A 13040-nucleotide genomic window follows, 5' to 3' on the forward strand; every position below is an offset into this window, starting at 1 on the left:
AAGGAGCAAAAAGAGTAATGGCCCCTCAGCCCACTCCCCGCCTGTGCCCAGAGCATGACGTGCTATGTATGGAATGAAATACTCCTTCGGTCAGTTTGGATCAGCTGTCTGAACTGTGTGTCCCCCCACATTGCCTGTAGTGAGAAAGCTGGAAACGCAGCTGTGGTATCAGAAGCCAAGAGAGACTTTCAATTTGGTGCAAATACTCCCCAGCACCAGCTAAAAAGACACCTTGTCAGTACGTTTCTCAGGGTAAATCCAGAAACAGCTGCATACCAGCCACTGTGAAGAAAGTTAACTCTTTCCTGACTGAAACCAGCACAGTGGTACTTCTATTGAGTGTAATCTCAAGATGGATCTTCCATTAAAAAAAAAAGGGGAGGTATCATGTGATTTAAAAAAATCTTTGCCTTTCTTATTACAGTTTTATGGAATTAATATACTTTAGAGGAAGCTTCTCCCTTTGTTCCCCAGACTAAAAATAATCCTTTATTTACTTTTTATGGCAGCTTTTCATGGGATTCTACAGTATACTTTGCAGTTCTTTCCAGCTTTTGAAAGATTGTTAAGTAGGGTCCTTTAAGTTTCAGATTTCTGAACTAGATTGGTATTATTTAATATTCCACATGTTTTAATTCCTCTCTCTGATTACAGAATCTGTCAGGACTTTCAGCAAAACAATTCCACTGAAAGAGGCACCTTCAGAACCAAGATGAACATCGTGAAAGCTTACAGTACCTTTAACATCAGCAATGGAACAGATCTAGCTATCGGCTTTACCTCTTCCACAGTGGCTGTCCTTCTATTTGGGACAAACTTTGTGCCTGTTAAGAAATTTGATACTGGTGATGGTAAACGTATTCATATTCTTCTGTTCGTTTTGGTATTTTTGCCAATAGGAATAATATTTTACCAGCAAATATGAGAGCTTCTGTAGCTAGAGTTATAAATACCATCACAGCCTTAATCCACAGAGCATGTTTTAATTTTCTTTGCTATTGTTAGAGAATAAAGCAATAATGTATTGGTTTAGAATGTGGCAAATCTTTAGAAGAGCCTGTTTATGTGCTGTTGTGCACTTTAAATGCACTTTAATGTGCATTTCATGAGCATTTCACAATGGAAAGTGAAATGTCCTTTCTTCTACCCTTGGAGGGATTCTCAAATACATACAGTGTTATTTATACTGTAAAAGTTATTGGAGTTGTTGGCCTTTCAGTTGTGGACCTAACAGAAATACGAGCAAAAATTAAAATTTCAATACTTTTATCTGGTGACTCAGTAAGAAGAAACAATTACTTCTATTCCCTACTTGGAATTTTATCCCTTTACTGTGCTAGGTTCATCTTGTATTTGCATGTCTATATGAAGCATAGTCAATGACCAGATCCCTAGATGAATAAATCTGCCATTATGTTACTGCAATAATGATATTTGCATTACAGGCTGAATATAACCTCTCTCTTATTTGTGCCAAATATGGTCCTAACAAGACAAGGCTAGACTTAGGCAAAAGTCTTAGCTCAGCTGGCATGAAATAACTGGTGTGCCTCGTTGACGCTTAGGGGATCTGCAGAGGTTGTAGAGATTTGTCCACAGTTTTTATCATCCTCAATGTCCTGGATTAGTGGAAAAGCCTGAGCCCTGAGCTTTGAAGGAGTTTTGTCCTGTGCAGTCATCTGTGTTAGCTGCTACTAGGCTGGTGGGAGAAGTTTGCAGTAACTAAATATCCTCTTTGTCAGAAGCCTGTCAAAATTTTTATGTGTTGGAGGATCAGGAATTGTGTAAACTTTTTCCAGCAAAGTGTCTTTTGCAACTGTGTGTAAAGAATGCATGGTAAGAAGAAAAGCTGACAGAATTATAACACCCCACCCTAAAATTTCTCTTTTGAATATATTGTAACATGGTTCCCTGAGATTCACAAAGGAAGTAACCACCTTTCAGTTTTTGTTCTGTACTATTTTATCTAAGACATAGTGTATTAACGGATTCACACATGCAGCAATCTGCAAGTTCTCTATTGTGTGCGTTTGATTTTTTCCATAGGCATGTTCTTCCAGTGGATTCTCTGTGCCTCCATATGGATAGTTTCTTTGGTGGTCAATTTAATCCAGAATTGTCCCCGGTTTTGGCCTCTGGCTATGGTTGGGGGGTTTGTGTGGGCTACAGGTAAGGATAAAGAGATTGTATTTCTTGGAACACAAAGTAATCCTAACTCTTCATTAAAAAAACAGCAAGAAAATGTTTTCCATATATATAAGGTAGTAGTTATTTGGCTTTTTAAAGTCTTGGTATTAATGGAGCTGTACCCTTAACAGCAAATATTATATTATGCTTATTTATTAGCAGCAAATTCACACCAAAAGTAGCTTTTAAAATTATATTAAGGAAAAGGCCATGTTTAATGTGTTTATTTTTAAAAACCACTATTTCCTGCCACCTTGTAGTTGCCTAAATTTCTTTGCCTTCTGAACAGTCACAATATATAAAACAAACACACAAGATCACCGTCTAGGTTTTAAGTGATTTTAATTGGGTTTTTTTTTGTATTTCAGGCAATGTTACGGTTGTCCCTATTGTTAAAACTATTGGTTTAGCTCTTGGTCTTTTGATATGGGCTTCTTTTAATTTGCTGACAGGTTGGGCAAGTTCAAGGTGAGTATGTTTAACTCTTAAGTCATACGTAACTAATGTTTCTAGTTCTTCATTAACAACTGCAGTGAAAACCCTATCACCAATGAAGACAATTCATCATATATGTAAGGTCTTTTTTGCTTTTAGTGGAAAGTACTCTGGTTAATTATTGTATCTTTTTGTGTTTCCTCTGCCTCAATAGGAAGAGGAATGCCCAGTGAAGTTCATTAACATAATTGAGTGAATAAATAATGTATTTCTTAATGTAAAACTAGTACAGTGTTTGTATTTTTTCTTCTACAGCATGGGATGATAAAATAATTTAAATTAGCTTACATTTTTAAATATCCAGGTTAAAAAAAATCACTGTAAATTAGATTAGTTTAAAGGTTATTTTTGTAAAGTATATGTAGCTTTTTTCAAGCCGATCCAATACTGCAAATATAAACTTAAGCAGAATTATTTATTTGAGTAAAGATGCCCAAGACTGGGTTATGATTTGACTATTTCTATGCTGTTAGTGCAGCTAAGTGAAACTGGTTAAATATTCCAGGTTTGGTTGGTTTGGAATTGACCCAGAAGAGGTATCACGACCAATCTTAAATTATATTGGAGCTGGACTTTCACTATTAAGGTAAAAATTTATTCTTATACTAAATTTCTGTAATGTACAATACCTGTTTAATAACCACAGGGGCAATTTAACGAGAGGGCAAATGCAGTGAAGTATTTTTTGCAGATTGATATACTACAGAATTCATAAGCTATCTGTAGCTAGCTGGTCAGTGTTGCATTTCGCAATAGAAACATACACGGTATCCCGTACAGTGGTGAAATGGTCATTCATAAACACAGAAATATACTTTTATGCTGGTAGGCATGTTTAAGGCAAAGCAGTGATGCTTTGATTAAAGCTAGATGCTTTAATCTCTAGCTAGATTATTCAAATGGTTCACTTGCCCCAAATATTGTGAGTGGAAAAACTGACTAGAAGAATCTTGGTGAGAAAACCTCTGTGACATTTCTGGTCTCACTTCACTCAGTCAGGGGTACAGATCTTTCCTCTTAACTGTAGAATATGCCACAGGACCCCTTCACGGATAATTTGGGGTCTGTTAAAATCCAGAGGCTTTGCGTTATCTCTTGTCCTTAATAGCTCCCTGTCTTGTAACTCTTAAGCCACACTTAGAAAAACTCCCAAATAGTGGCTTCCTTTGGGATCTTCAGAAGGACTTCTACTCTTATTTGTAGTTTAGGATTTGTGTGAGTGCACATTTTGTTCCAAACTCAGAGGAGAGGGGGGTTTTGGTGCATAGCAGTGTTCTTGCTTTCCAGCTGCGTGGACAGGGAGGTCTTTCTAGGAACATAACAGTGTCCCTAAATCATAGGTGCAGTAGGTTTGCCATAAGCATGCTAAAGAGCAGATGCACATAATGTCTTTAGGAAAGAAGGCTGTTAAGAAGATGGAGATGACTGAGTCATTCTTGATTGCTGGGAGAGTGCTGCTGCCTTAGATTCATGAATTTTGCTTCCACTCTTCCTCTGTCAAGGATTCCACAGTTTTTTACCGTTGCCATTAAATGTAGATAGCACTTGATCTTGTGAGTTACTTATAAAATAGTAGCAGTACTTATTCCTGCTTCCTGCATGCTTCTGACATACCATGGAGGAGTGATCAGCAGGGCAAAAGATCCTGATCAGAGATGTTTTCCTGGCAAGCAGCACACAAGCTGTGTATGTTGTCCTGCACAGCTCAGAAGCATGCATTTCAGTTTAGCCTCATGTGTGGAATCTGTGCATGTTTGCCTAGTCCCTCTGGAGGAAGCTGACATCCTTTTGTATCTGTCCTTATTCCTTCAGCAGGAGAGACAGTCTGTTTACAGCTAGGAGAAGGAATTCCTACATCATTAAAGTATCATGCATAAAAATAAAGAACATATCTTGCCAGTTCATATTTACTGGAGCTGGGGGTACAAGTAGTAATGTTACCCTTTCTTCATTTTATTCACTTAGTGCACTGGAGCACCACTGAGCAACACCCCTTCTTCCACATAAGCATGAGGCCCTGTAGGAGCAGTATTGCCTGACTCGCACATGTTAGAAGACTAAAAACTTAACATTTTTCCTTGAGCGTAGAGCCAATCCTGTGCACACTTAAGTTGTTCCGTACATAATTTTCACGCAGATGTTCTGTTTTATGTGTGGTGTAGTACAAAAGGGCATTGTTAACTAAAGCAACTTCTGTTAGCATGTGGTTGTAACTACACAGTGTAAAAAGGAGATATTTCGATCCCATTACATAGAAGAGAGATCTATAAAGTGATACAAAGACTCATTTATTTACTTGCTTTCACTTAAGTTGTTTGTTAGGACTGTTAAAAGCAATTACATTTTTTAAATATATTAAAGTGACTCTACGGCAATAATGAAGTAATATGGCTCCAAATATAACTTTTGTCTCTGGATGCTAGAACTTTAGTCCTTGTGAGCTTACATGGTATTTATTGGTGTATTTTTCTCTTCTGAGTGCTGTCATATTTCTTTTTATAAAAACTGAAGTCCAGAGTTCTTCAGCTTCATTAGAAAGTACGCCTTTACTGAGGGAAAGTGTAAGTACTCTGAAGTTGTTACTTTACAGCAGTGAAAGTAGATACTGATTTAAAACCAAAAGAAAAGTTTGATGTTAACCAGGTGTGCTGGGATTTGTGGTAAACTACATAAAGCTACATAAATATGCATTGACTGTATTTAATTTGTGGATCTTGTATATCCAGTTGAATGTGAGCAACAGAAAAGGTTTTCCCAAGTGTTCTTTATTGTCAGCTTTAAATGGCTTAGAAGTCCTTTTTCATGATGACAGAGGTTATCTAAAAGACCTACTGCATTACTCTCCTATCTGAGAAGAGGAAGCAATTTTAATTAAAACAACTATAAAACTAGGAGGGTGCTTAGATGCAAGGCAACAGGGTGTGTAAGTCTTATCCAGCAGATTTTTGCCACGTTACAGCGCCAGAAAACTGTAAAGTCACTGATTCTCAGCATCAGCTGTGGCACAGGTTGGAGGCCAAAGAGGGGTGCCAGATTGGCTGTCACTCCTTCAGCAGCCCAAATGTGCAGCAAAAACTGGAGAACAGCAGGCTCCTACTACAACTGTACCTTACTTCTGTAGATCAGTGATGCATCAAAACTTAATTGCTACCTGACCAGAGACCCCTGAGCATTTTCTAGCTGTGCTTAATGCTCACTGGAGGTTCTGGTCTACCAGAGCAAATCACAGCAGATGATCTCATTGGAGGATTAGAGTACAGGGTGGTTGCAATTTCTTTATGCTGGAGACAGGAATGATAATTTCCCTGTTTGCAAATAACCCTAATATTCTGTTAGTAATGCCAGAGCTATCAACAGAAGGCACATCATCAGTAGAATCTATAGATTAAATCATTCATCAAATTTAAGGAAGAATGACTTTTGAAAGTCAGATTTTCCTGCATGCGGATTTTAAAAGGTGCTAGTGAGTGCTCTATTATGTAGTAAACCCAAAATCCCTATCCAAACCCATACTCGGAAACTCTGAGGGAGGTAGATCCAATCATAATTTTGTTACAAACAAACAAAATCAAAAAAACCCAACTAAACAAAAAACACCCCTTTCCTTTCTTCAGAGAATTTCTGTAAAGTCCTTTTGTTTCTCCTTCTGTTTTCATTTTATTTTCTTAGACCAAAACTATTCTGTTTAATACAATGTTTGAGATTTAAAAACAGAACCAAAAAACCCAACAACAACAAAAACAAACCCTGATTGAAAACTCTTGGTTTTTTGCAGTCTATTAATGTTTCTGAAGATACCTCTGATGATTCATGGGTGACCAGACTTTCTCCAGCAAAAAAGAGACTCATGTAAGTTATTAACAGTTCTTTTACTGGTGCAGGCCAAGTAGCCGGAGAAAGTGGTTGAACACAGAGGAAGAACAAACTTTGTGTCCTGTGGTTTTCCTAGCACAATCATGCACAAACAGTTTTTAGTCTCGTGTGCATACATATATATGAATAGCTGCACAATTTATTAGATTTTTTCCCTTTGCACTGTTGAGTGTGCTTTACCTTATCAGGTATTAGTTACAACTACAAAAGAATGACGTTTGTAAAATAAATAGCAATAGCAACTAAATAACTACAGAATTGTTTTTTATTGCCCACTTGATTAGCACTCTAGCACAGGAGGAGCCTATGCTAATAACATGCTTCCAGGTGTGGTTTCCAAGTGCATACATTGCAGTATGGTAAGGAAGACAGCAGAACTACTCCATGGTAGAAGCAGCAGCTGGCAAGGGATCAGTGTGGGGAGTGGAGATAGCGAGGAACACAACGATCTGTAGGTGGAGAAGGACCATGGAGGCAATGAACCTGGGAATAGTTGTAAAGAATACATAGACTGCAACAGTGAAGCTGGTGGTGGGAGCATTCTAACTATATTTTTGTTGTTTTTCTCCTAGCTCTGCTTTTAGGAAATCCTACTTAGTTGATTTCTCTTGTCATTAAACTAGACTGCAGTCTCTTTGAGCAGGAATTGTCTGTGTTACTTGACCACAAAGTATAGGAACTCGAAGTTTCTATGTTGAACCATTTCTACACTGGAAAATAAAAATATGATAAAATTTATTATTCTTATAGTGTTGCTAGCAACTTTCATATGATACACAGCCTTTACTGGACTGTGTATTGTCCGCTTCCCTAATTAATGTTAGGCTATTTTCTCTGATTTTTTGCTCTTTTTAAAAGAGGATGTAGCCTGGCTGTAGTAGCTGGAATACTCTACGGCTCCAGTTTTGTACCAGTACTTTACATCAAGGACCATGGAAGAAGAAATGAAACTATGTACACAGGAGCAAGTCAATTTGGTAAAGGCTAATAGGTCATTTCCACTTTATTTCATCAGTATGTTGTGGTCTACTGCTTTTATAAAGGCATAGAGCGGAATTCTTGATGCGCCTGGAAATATACCATGCTAGTGTATCAGTTCTGCGCTGAATGTTGTCACAATCATGGTAGCCTCACTGCCTTTTTCCCAGAAGTGAATTACACCATTAAGAGAGAAGTGAGAAACACCCCAGAGGATACTATACTTAACTCATAGTATTTATTGCCTTCTGAAACAATGCTAGCGTTCTCAAAATATGCCTGGAACATGAGCTAAACAAGGGCACAAGCTGCATCAGTTGCCTAATTAGTATACCAGTAAAGCAAGAGGAAAAGCTTGATCTAAGTTGATGAGAAGTGATATATAACAACATACGTCATTAAAATCTTGTAGATTTTTTAAATGGACATCTTTTAACATAAGCCTATTCTCCATTTTCAAACAACATTTCCCCAGAAGCATTCTCCTTAAGATTTAGTGAATAGTCTATCAGGTAATACCAGCAGCAGCTTGAGAGCAGCGTAGTTCTGAGACCGCATAATGTTGCCATTAGGAAATTGTTTGTTATGTCATATACAGTTTCTCTTGAATACTGCAACATATATATTCCCCCATCTAGAGAAAACAGATGTTATCATTACTGTAAGTGCCTTTCCTGTTGAGGATTTACTACTCCAAGGAGACAGAGATCACCTTGCTACATGTTTCTGCTTTACTATATTTGAAATATTCTCCTTAGCACACACCAAGTCCATGAAGGATTTATTATTGTTAATGATGATAGTAAACAAAATTGTGGTATGTGGTTCAGGATAAAAGAAGGACAAAATTGTGCCATGTTTAGCTTACACAGTAAGTGCAGTTGTCTTGCCCTTAATCATTCAGAAAAGAAACAAGGCTATATACACGAATGCACATGTTAATCGTCAGGAGAGGATGTAGTTATGTAGAATTCTCCCCTCCTCCCCCCCCAGTTTTGCAGTGTCACCTGACAATTTTCTTAAGTTTTAACAATTAATTTTTTAAAATTAACAGCTCACAGAAATGCATAAAAGCTTGTGATAAATGCTAGGGTCAGCGCGGTGGTTACTTCATGTTTAACATGAGTGTGATTCACCAAATCCATCCGCAGTCAGACTGGCAGCTGTATTCATCACAGTTTAATTTCAGTTCTTAGCAGTAGCACCTCATTTTTTTGCCTATGTGAATACTTCAGTGAAATAAATTTAGTTAAAATTAATAACTGATTTTTAAACTAATATAATTTTGTAATTTCTCTTTCAGATTTAGATTATGTTTTTGCGCACTTCAGTGGCATATTTCTTACAAGTACTGTCTACTTTTTGATCTACTGTGTAGTCAAGAAAAATAAACCTAATGTTTATCCACAAGCCATATTGCCAGGTATGACTGTTTTTTAAATTAGCAATTAACTTCAGTCACTTCTTCTGACCGTTTTGCAGTGATTAGGTCAAGCTGTGTGTTGGAGATGTAGTTCGCCTTTCAAATCTCATCATGTGACTTTTTGCCTCTTGAAAGATTGCCCCTATTAGGTTAATTAACTAGAATTAGGAAACGATGAATTTTGTTCTAGTCTAAAATTAGAACAAAATTATATTGCATACAGCGGATTTTCAAAAACTGACTCTGCCGGAGTGGAGAGCACATTGCCCAGAAGTTTGTGAACTTTAATTGACTTGATACGTTGGTTGGAGTAGTTGATTTTATCCCTTGAGCTTTGATTTAGATGATCAGAGCCAGCCTGTTAAAGTATTTGATATACTAAAATACATGCATAGAGTTTCTGTATTATGCTATAAACATAAATGTTCCACAAATTGCTGTCTATACCTTGCTGTGAATGGTTTTGATTTGGATTTATTTTTCTAGGGTTTGTTTCTGGCGTGCTTTGGGCAATAGCCAATTGCTGCTGGTTCATAGCCAATCACTATCTCAGTGCTGTGGTCAGCTTTCCAATAATTACTGCAGTAAGTATATAAAGGTAAAATCCATTACTAGAATTAAAAGTGTTCCCCCTCCCCCCCACTCCGTTTGTGGATTTAAGTTGAAATTGTGACGTGTCTAGAGCATTTTAATCGAGTATACATTGCCTGTTCTGCTCATCTGTGCTAGCCTTTGGTGTTTTAGGAACATACATGACTGTGACAAGCACATTCTCAGTCAATGCCAAGCTTAAAAAAGCAGAATAATTTTAATTAGGTTATGTAAAAGCCAAAGCTCTGTACCCAGAACTCTATCAGTATGAAATAGTAAACTGAAGTGATTAAAAGAAGAAACGTTTTATGCTTTCATCCCAGCAAGTACGTTTTGTTCCGGATATTTTAATTTGTGATTTTTATCCTCTAGCAGTCATTTTGCTTGGTTAAGTCAAGGGGTTTTTTTTCTTTTTATAGTTCTTGAACACAGAGAACAGATTATGTATTGCTGAAAATAATGTTCTTATGCAAATGAGAGAAAAATAGGTTGGCCGGTTTTGTCTGGTTTATTTCTATGTATGATGCTTAACCTTTACAACACTTAATTTCCAGAAGCTGCATAAATTCCATCTCTAGTTAAAAATAAACTTTGCCTTTACTCTCTTGTGAATCTACCAGACAGTGCTGCAAAGGTGGATAACTTCTGGTGAATGAGAGTTCATAAATATAAAAACCAACGTTTTGCTGAACAGCTGTATTTTGGAAGCAAGCTAATGAACAAACATTAATTAATAGGGATTAAGCTTTGCCTCAAGATGCAGTAAATCAGAATAAACTCTGCAGTATGCAGTGGGAAAAAAAATACTTGGGATCATTCTAATTAGAAATTGAAGGATTAATGGAAAGTGGTTTTAGTGACCTGTTATCAGTATGCCTAAAGGCCAAGGATATAAAATACTGAAGTGAAAAATTTAAGGACAGCACTGATGAGAAACTCTCTCTGGACCACAGGTTCGTAACCGCTGCTTAGCTTCATCCTAGAGAGAATTGCAGGTAGCTATTTATCACATGATTTTAACAATTTGTCTAATTTTTAAAACACATTTCTCTCACAGTGTGCATTATCTAGAAAGTGAAGTAACACCTTAGCTATTATTCAAATAATAGTTGGCAATTTCAGTAGGAAACAGCACCCACAAATACGTTCTGCCTGAGACACTGTTTCCTACTGGACTAAATCTGTGTCCTGTCAGTGGTACTGAAGATGGAGAGAGGAAGATCACTGTCCAAACATCTGTCAAGCGATTCTGAGAACAGCTCTAATGGGAAGCATGAACAGAGCCAGATTTTGCTTCATATTACGATAACATTTTCTCATCAGTCATGAAAATTCAGATTATTTCTCCCACAGGGGAAAAAACTGTATTACCAGGAGTGCCTGGAAATGATCATTGTGTATCACAGTTTGCTGTTAGCTAGGAAATTGTATGACAACGTATCAGGTAATCAGTAGTTTTCCTGACCTGTCTATCTGGCTGCCTTTGCTTTGTCCAGATGCCTGCTATACAGGAAATGTTCCTGTCTCTTGGTATCATACCAAGTGACAAAAATCAACCTTTATACAACTACTTAATCATGCTAATAAAGGAAATGTTAGCAATATCCATGGTAGCTGCTAATAAACATGAATAGTCCTCTGAAATGTGTAACAATGTGGGCTGTAATTTCGACTACAGAGGTATATTGTTTGGAGTCTACTAAATGAACGTGTAACAGCCAGTGCAGTCCCCACAGTGTTATTTAGAAACAAATTGTGCCTTGTCTGAAAAAATATGTCTCTTGCCTCTTTAACCTTTCTTGAAAATGTTATTGTGTCTTACTTTTTAAAGACTTCAGTGATGTTTATGCTTTTGCCATGGGCACTGTAATTATATGGAATAGAAAGGCCTAAATTTGTTGTCCAGGCAAAATTCAACCACCCGGAGAACACTAATGAGAAGGCGGCACATTTTCATGAAATGCTGTAATGTATAACTGAATCTTATTCTTCAGGGTCCTGGCCTTGTTGCTGCAATGTGGGGAGTCCTTGTATTTAAAGAAATCAAGGTAATCTTATTAGGTCACTTACCTAGTCTCTCTTGCTTGCCTCTAGCTCTAGGAACAGCATGATTTGGTATACAGCTGTATCTTTTGGATTTCTCCTCCTTAAAAGTGTTGGTGAAAAGTGAAGAACTGTGGACAATTTTTACAGGAGTGCCGATTTGAATTCTGTTACTGTATGAGCAGCAGTGGGAGTAGATGAAGATTGTAGCAGGGCCAGGAGGCAGGATGCCAAGCACAGCCTGGAAACAGTCTTTATTTGAGCCAGTTCAATCACTGATGTGGCATTGATTGCCTACAACAGGCTAATTTACTGGATGTTAACATATATGGCAGAAAATATATTTATAGCGGAATTTGAAGCATTGAACTCTAGCAGTATAATCCTCAGGTTCCTTTAGCTAACCTGTCCAGGATCCATAGGTAACTAATTTGCCATTAGAGGTCATCTTGATCAATATTTTTGGTGACTGTGTAAAATGCATTAGGCATCCTTGGATTAGAAACTAGAAGTTCTCTCTCTCTCCCACTGCAGATTAATGTTGCACCACACTAGAAGACCATCATGTTCATTATCCAAATCTTTGTGACTCACCAAATCTTTCATCCTTTTCATACATTTTGGAATAGTCTGCATATTTTACTAGGTATATGGTATCATAATTACTTGTATTAAACTGTTTTGGACAGCCAATATGTTACAAACATATGAAATAAAATAGTATAAAATTTACCATTTAATGTAATGGATTTATTAATTTTGTCATAAAATGAAACCCTAGTTCTTTATTTTACTTTGTGTGTATGTGTGTGTGAAATGGTACCTATTATGACAACATGTATTTTTTTTTCCTCTCCCTTTTGGCTCTGCAGGGCCTGAAAAACTACGTCTTACTCTCAGTAGCATTTTGCATCATTTTGGCTGGATCACTCTCCACGGCATTTTCTAAAGTTTGAAAGGATCTTCTGGACCAGTAGATGGTGCTGCTGTTTAATATAATCACAAAGACAATATTGGTATATCACCATACATAATAATTTTCAAAGTGTATGTTCAACATTTACCCTAATTTCCTTCAGGCAAGTGAAAAAGAAAACCTTTGCTAAATATTCCCATGCAGCATGAAAGAAAATCTGGAAATGTTTGTTGCTGCATTTCTTGGAACAATAAGAATGTCAAGGGGTTTTATTAAACAAAGCTAAATGATTTTATATTTGCTAGTTGTTTGGGGTTTTTTACTGGTTTGGGTACTAAGCTTCATGTCATAAGTTGCAGTGTCACTCTTGTGACAGTGGATAAATAGATTTTAATTCTTAGTCTTTCATACTGTATGTATTTGCAAGCTGATTTGTTTCATTATAATGTTCTGTCTTACTGAATATAAAATTTCTGGGATTATTCTGTATGGAACCGATACACATGAAGATGTGAAGCATTTTTTATTTAGAAG

The 13040-nt window shown here is 37.0% G+C and overlaps 1 protein-coding gene across 1 annotated transcript; it reads left to right on the plus strand.

The window, feature by feature from the left end:
- Positions 1-712: 712 nt before the first annotated feature.
- TMEM144 (transmembrane protein 144) lies at positions 713-12747 on the plus strand. The gene is made up of 11 exons (XM_010157026.1): positions 713-851; positions 2047-2169; positions 2556-2655; positions 3188-3268; positions 5162-5243; positions 6458-6531; positions 7414-7532; positions 8837-8956; positions 9443-9540; positions 11542-11595; positions 12463-12747. Exons 1-11 carry the CDS (start codon positions 713-715, stop codon positions 12544-12546), a joined length of 1074 nt encoding a protein of 357 aa, XP_010155328.1. The 3' UTR covers positions 12547-12747.
- Positions 12748-13040: the final 293 nt, after the last annotated feature.

The sequence above is a fragment of the Eurypyga helias genome, unplaced genomic scaffold, assembly GCF_000690775.1.
Source record: "Eurypyga helias isolate BGI_N326 unplaced genomic scaffold, ASM69077v1 scaffold11978, whole genome shotgun sequence".
NCBI classification, from domain to species: Eukaryota; Metazoa; Chordata; class Aves; order Eurypygiformes; family Eurypygidae; genus Eurypyga; species Eurypyga helias.

What these genes read in the sequence shown, in the direction of transcription:
- TMEM144 (XM_010157026.1), top strand. Translation starts at nt 713, where the DNA reads ATGAACATCGTGAAAGCTTACAGTACCTTTAACATCAGCAATGGAACA. An exon ending in ACAGGTTGGGCAAGTTCAAG is followed by an intron (nt 2,656 to 3,187) that starts GTGAGTATGTTT and finishes TAAATATTCCAG; the next exon opens with GTTTGGTTGGTTTGGAATTG. An exon ending in GCTTTCCAATAATTACTGCA is followed by an intron (nt 9,541 to 11,541) that starts GTAAGTATATAA and finishes CTTATTCTTCAG; the next exon opens with GGTCCTGGCCTTGTTGCTGC.